This window comes from Cryptomeria japonica, chromosome 4 (genome assembly GCF_030272615.1).
Source record: "Cryptomeria japonica chromosome 4, Sugi_1.0, whole genome shotgun sequence".
Taxonomy (NCBI): domain Eukaryota; kingdom Viridiplantae; phylum Streptophyta; class Pinopsida; order Cupressales; family Cupressaceae; genus Cryptomeria; species Cryptomeria japonica.
In genome coordinates, this window is record NC_081408.1 from 726448126 (window position 1) to 726454802 (window position 6677).

The window sequence follows — 6677 nt, forward strand, 5'->3', positions numbered from 1 at the left end:
GTGGTTTGATCTGGTGTTCAAAGCTATTTATGGCCGGTAATGTGATAATTTTGTTTGCCATGAGTTCTCGAAATGCTGATTCTAAGGTTTTGCCCAATGGTGTGTAGATGTGTCTATTTGGGAAAGTGTTGGTGTTACCTCTTTGGTTTGTATTATTCCCTTGGTTAGCATTGTTTCCTTTGTTATTGTTGTTGCCTTGGGTATTGTTATTGCCTTGGGTATTGTTATTGGTGTTTGAAATTGAAGGTCCTTGATTGGTATATTATGGACAAAAGTTAGTGCCTTGATTAACACCTTTTTTATTTTTGTTAGATTGTGGATTCCCTGATAAAGCTAATACTGGTTGTTTGGACTTTATATCATTAGCATCAACTCCTCCATCATTAACAACGTTTTTGTTTCTTGTCCAAAATCTAGATTTCTCTAAAGTATTGTTGTTGTTTTGGTTGTTAAAGGAGTCAGTGTTGGATGAGTTAGTTTCTTCCTTAAAGAACTTCAATGTTCCTTTCTTGATGCAGGCTTCCTCTACTTGGATTTTGTTTTCTATTAACTTGGCAAAAGAGTCAGTGTTAACTCCTCCATTATTAACAACATTTTTGTTTCTTGTCCAAAATCTAGATTTCTCTAAAGTATTGTTGTTGTTTTGGTTGTTAAAGGAGTCAGTGTTGGATGAGTTAGTTTCTTCCTTAAAGAACTTCAATGTTCCTTTCTTGATCCAGGCTTCCTCTACTTGGATTCTGTTTTCTATTAACTTGGCAAAAGATGGTATGCATTGGAGTTTGAGTTCATAACTCATCTCACTATTTAGACTGTTGATAAAGATCGCCATCTTTTCCTTTTCAGGCATGTTTCAAGGATATATCGAAACCATATGTCTCTAACATTGAAGAAATACCATGAATGTCTCATTGTTTTTTTGTTTGGTGTTACATACATCCAACATAGTCAGTATACTTATACGGACAACTTGATTGACCTACAAGCTTCTGTGATAAGATTTTAATGGGGGTCACATTAATTTCTTTCCTGTAAAGATCTCTTACTTTGATCCGTGAACTTACACAGAATACTCAATAAGAAATCTCGACCCAAAAAAGCATTTCGTTTTGGTTTTCTAGCTTGACTTCAGGACTCCTCTTCATAATAGGGACTCTCTAATCGATGTGGCAAAATTTTGCCACTTGGAGACATCCCAGGCCTCACCCTGCACATATTCCATCAAACATTTCATAAGAACAAGAAGGATTCTACAACATTTCATGAAAACAGGAAAGATTCTAAACACAGTGTGAGAGTGAGAATTGTAACTCAAAAATCTAAACAGGGTTTTAAACAAATACATACATTTGGTCTCAGGAGAATATCAGAGAAAAATTGAAATAGCTTCGTCTCTGATTGCATAGAGAGGACTTCCATCTGTTTACTTCTCAATAGATCTAGTTGCTTGATCAGCAGACTTGCCGGGCACAAAGCCTTATCTTTTTGTATAATTATTTTCATGTTCACTTTGCAGGAGTCATTCTTCCATTGCTCCAAAGTTACTTCATCACTTCTATAAATGACTCTGTTGTCTGAATCATATGACTACTCCATGGATTCGAACCCCTTACTTCCATCCTCTTTATTTGAAGAAACTGATTCCTGCAATATTTGATTTTGATGTTCGAGCTCAGCAACACAGAGCTTTAACTCCTGCAGATAGCTTGTGGTATTTGCCAGTATTGAATGCTTATCTTTCTGTAAAAATATCATTTAGAAGTTAGAAGCAGCAACAAAATTGCAACTTAAAATCAGGTGGTTTTGAAAAAAAAAAAATAGTGCTGAAAGAGAAATACAGAGTTCTTGGAAAAGATTTGTAAATTTTTTCGAACGAATTGCCACATTCAAGGACAAGTTTATCTAGAATAAGTTTAAAATTACTTCATATTTCTTTTGATTTAAAAATTTTAATCACAATTTTTTTCCCAAAAACTTTATATGGACTCTGAAAACCTTATCTTCTCAGGATCCAAAAAGGCAAGATACCAGAACAATCTAATGACTCCAGATTCATAACATTACTTATTTTGCGAGGAAAAAATCACGATGAAAATGAAATAATTTAATACCTTGGTGATTGTAGGCATTAGAGATCGGAGATTTGAGAAGTGCTGTCTCAATTTGACTCTCCTGTTCCGCTCGGCTAGCATATGGTCAAACACCGATTTGTTCTGAAACCCTGATTTTGATTGTTGTACTTGATGAGGAGGAGGAGGAGGAGCAGCAGTTTGCATTGAAATCTGCCTCGTCAATTTTTGCTTCTTCTCAATTTTTCTGAGAACATCTAAGCATCTATTGTGCAAAATTTGGCCGCGTTTGAAGATATCTACAACAGGCACTGGATTAGCTTTATTGTATTTGCAAAAGGCAGTCTGTGCGCACACACTTTGAGAATAGGGCAAAGAATGAACCACCAGTTGATTAAATCCCTCTGCACTCTGCAAATCCTCTGAGGAATTCGAATGCCAGGAGGTTTCAGTGGAAGAATAAGGGGGAACCTTAAATGCCAGCACACCCTCCACATAAAGAGAAGTCTCAAAATCCAACATTTCCTCCATTACAGAGCAAGCATTTTCACTACCTATGACAGGGCAATCAAGATCAAAGCTAGGATTGAATCCATCAAAAAATGTTGCCATTGCCTCAAATTGAAAACTACTGAGATTAGAAAAGCGGCGGGATTCGATCTCTGATCTACTACATACGAAATCGTTTGTTTGCAATGCAGCAAAAGGCAATGGGGACCTGTATATAGAAGAGATCTGATAGCACCACACGCCCAACGTCATCAAAATTAAATATATTCTGTCACCATGCGACCAACACTTCATTAGCTTTGACTTGACTTGCAGTCAAAAACAAACAGAGCGACCTCAAAAAAAACTGTTTATCACTTTAATACTGAACAATTGTTATCCATATGTTGGCTGTAGCAAAATATCATTCTAGAGTAGCAAAATATCTAGAGCAGCAAAATATCTAGATTTAGACATATTCTTAAAAGAAACCGTCGTTTGTACAATTTTCTTGGTCTAAATGCATTCTAAAATGTTACTCATTTGGCATTATTGTTTAGTTATTGACTTAGTATGACTCTCCATATTGTTAAATTCTCAAGAATTTTTTAATCCATCATCCCCAATTCTCAACTGTACTTAGTTAATCTAAGCTAAATGTGTTTTTTTGGTTGCATCTATTTAATTTTGGTTTAATACTTTAAGAATTGTATTTTCTTTTTTAGTTTTGGTAAATTTATCTATTCTCACATATCCCAACCTTTTTCTTAGGGCCCATACTACATGAAAGTTTATTACATTCATATGCGTTGACATTGCATCTTTTTATAGATCTACTATTCCCTTTTACATCATTGTGCTCCATTCAATATATCTTATTTTATTATAATTTGTGTCCTTTTATTATGATACAAACTTTTAGACTTGTGATCATTTTAGGATTCACACACACCTTAAATTCAAGTAAATGGTTAAATTTATGTACCCATATTTGTGTATCCATTATAATGAAATGCATAAATGATACATATACATACTAATAAATGACACTATCTTGTATAAAATTGAACTCTTTTCCCTAACTCTTTTATCTATTTATACAAATTCATATCCCCATACAAATAACTAAACCCTATGTAGCCATTTATGTATTCACTCTTATACCTTCATGATTAATTATAATTAAAAAATAAGAATCAAAATTTTAAAATATATATAATAAAAAAACTATTTTATCATTATTAGTGTAGACACATAAATCTGACCACTTTCCTAAATAAATATTTAATATTTATTTTACCCCCATTCTTCCTATTAATTAAATCTTATTTAATTAATTTCTCCGTTTTCATCTATTTGATTAAATGAATTACTCAATTTATCTAATCAAATTCATCTAAATCTTTTCTAGCATTTAATTAAATAAATCACTTCATTTAATTAAATCCCCTTTCTCCCCTTTTAATTAAATTGATCCTTGCAAATAATAAATCTAATTTATTTATTAAATCCCCCCACTTGTATTCATGCAAGTTGCATCTATTTTGGTTGAATTAAAGCAATTTTATTTTAATTAAAATCATTTTCCCTCATCCACTTGCATTTTCCTACATCTCTCACTTGCCTCCTAAACCCCTTTTAGATTCTTCTAATCACTTCCAATTTAGCTTAATTCATCTCCTAATTATTGTCACATTCCTAAGCAAAGAGAAGTCACTTCTCAAAGCCTCCAAAGTCTTCAATAACCATTAAAGCCTTTGTGTCTTCAAATGGTTAACCTCTAAAGTCTTCCAAACCATTAAAGGCTCTTACATAATCATTTATGGTTAACTCATGTCTTTGACCTTTGGTTCAAGGGTCTCAAGGGTCTCATCAAGCATTCATGGCTTTAACCTTGGCTATCCTATTAACCCTTGCACAAGAGTTTACCCCTTGGGTAAAAGCTTTATCCATTGGACAACCCTAATCTAACCTTAACCCTTACCTCCTAGGGTGTCATAACCCTTTTTTCAGACTTTGATAAAACTTGCTATTATTATTATTATTATTATTATTATTATTATTATTATTATTATTATTATTAAGTAAATAGTTGCAGAGGGGCAGCACCATTGTATTAAACAAAAAAAAGAATACAAGATCTGATTCAAAAAGAGCGGTAGGGGGAAATAATCAAGAAGAAAACCCCCTACCTTAGCTCTAGCCCCAAGATAAGAAAGACCGGCCCTAAAGGCTGGATGAGTACAAACATAAACCAACCTCTTACAAATACAGAGGTTTTAAGACAAAAATAGACAAACTCAAAAAACAAAGAGACCGGAGGGCCTAGTGACAACCAGAGTCAAAGAGAGTCTTCAGAAGCATCATCCACAAGCGCATTAGCCATATCCAGGACAATGGGGCATTCCGTACCACAGTTCAAATGAGCTATTGAATCTGCCTTCTCCTTTGGGAGTCGGTAGTCGTTCGGGAACCATTCTTCGCCCAACCCAAAACCCCAGTCATTTCCATCCACCAGATCTTTGTTTTCCAAAATCCAAAGTCATTGGTACCCACTAGATCTTCATCACAGAGAAATTTTTCCCTCCATTCCAATGTGAAACTGCTTTGTATGCCAACCGCTTTAAGTAGGAAATTAATGTTCCTAGAGATGATACGTCAAGTTACTTGGAGAGACTCAAAATTGAGAGAATTAACAATCACAAGCTTCTTCACCTTTGCTCTGTTGCTTAGTGACATATAGTAGTTTTGGGGAAGCAAAATTCTAAGATTAGCATCAATATTGTCCAATACAACATCTATTTCCCCCAACAGGTGATGCTTAAACATCATTTCTTTCTGCTTACTAATCGCCATGTAAATGATCATCACAAGAAAAAGATGGGATATTGGCATTGGCTTTGTACCTGTGGTAAGCCATAAGGAATTCCTTTCCTAGAATCCTCTTAAAGTTGTGGAGAATAAGATGATGCCGAGAGAAGAGGACCTCTTGTAGACGTTTGTCCATGATTTCACCCAGGAAAGCCATTTGGCGACAAGTAGCTTCAAGGAGGATTGGGGTCTCCATAGCGAGTCGCCAAGAAGGAAAGCAATTATTTGATGGAAAGAAAGGGTATACCATTGTTAAACAACGCGACATCAAACCAGAGAATACAACACCCTGCAAGCAATTCATACCCAATAAATACCCACATGTGTGAGCTGCCAGTATCCAAAAACCATCTGCGCCAAAGCTCCTCAACTTGGTGTCGACCAACTTTAAGCATCAAGTGATCATAAACAAATCTTGAGAGGATCTAGTCGTAACTAGATATTAATAAAGTACACTTATATTAATTTCCATGAGGCAAAAAACCGACCCTAATCAATGGTGTCGGCAATGTGTCACATCTCGTTGGTAAGAAGAAACCTTAACAGGTTAACAAGGAAAACAGTCGATCTCTCCACTAGAAACCATGACCATAAAATGGAGAGGGGGTAAAGCAGCTACCGAGGAGCAAAGCACCATTTTGCTCCACAACCAAAAGTTGTAGAAAGAACCGGAGAGCGTGCAACCATCAATAGACCCAACCAGAGAGCGTCCCCCTCAATGAAAAGTGAGGATAGCATGTCAACCGGTGGAACCAATGCCACATCACCAACCGACCTAACTGGAAAATCATCATTGGTGGATATTCAGGTGGGGTCACCCACAGCTATAACCAATTTAGAAAGTCTATCAGCTTCACCATTACCTTCCCTGTAGATGTGGCTAACCCAAAATTCATCAAAGGTAACTAGCAGCGCCAGGATCGGTTGAAGACACTGGTTAAGGCACCAACTAGGGATGCTATTACAACGGATCATATGAATAACATTTAATGAGTCTCCCTCCAAATGAATTCTCTGCACCCCTAGCTCTTTCCCTAACTGAAGACCTCTTAAAGCCGCTCTAAATTCTGCTTCATTAGTAGTAGCTGAAGAGGGGAAAAGCCAACAAGGTGGATTTGTGGTGGTTAGTGTAACGCATGCTAGAATTCATCTTCAAATAAACAAAGCTATCAATTAGAAACACCAGGGAAATCATGAATCCCTGTCTAATTAACAAATCTAACAAACTAGACAATGAAATAATGCAATCAT

The 6677-nt window shown here is 35.7% G+C and overlaps 1 protein-coding gene across 1 annotated transcript; it reads right to left on the reverse strand.

Moving 5' to 3' along the window:
• Nucleotides 1-908: 908 nt before the first annotated feature.
• LOC131027498 (uncharacterized) lies at nt 909-2698 on the reverse strand. The gene is made up of 3 exons (XM_057957584.2): nt 2109-2698; nt 1345-1737; nt 909-1204 (listed from the first exon to the last, which is right to left on the reverse strand). The coding sequence occupies exons 1-2, from the start codon at nt 2676-2678 to the stop codon at nt 1585-1587; spliced, it is 723 nt and encodes a 240-aa protein (XP_057813567.2). The 5' UTR covers nt 2679-2698; the 3' UTR covers nt 909-1204; nt 1345-1584.
• Between the last annotated feature and the right edge of the window lie 3979 nt (nt 2699-6677).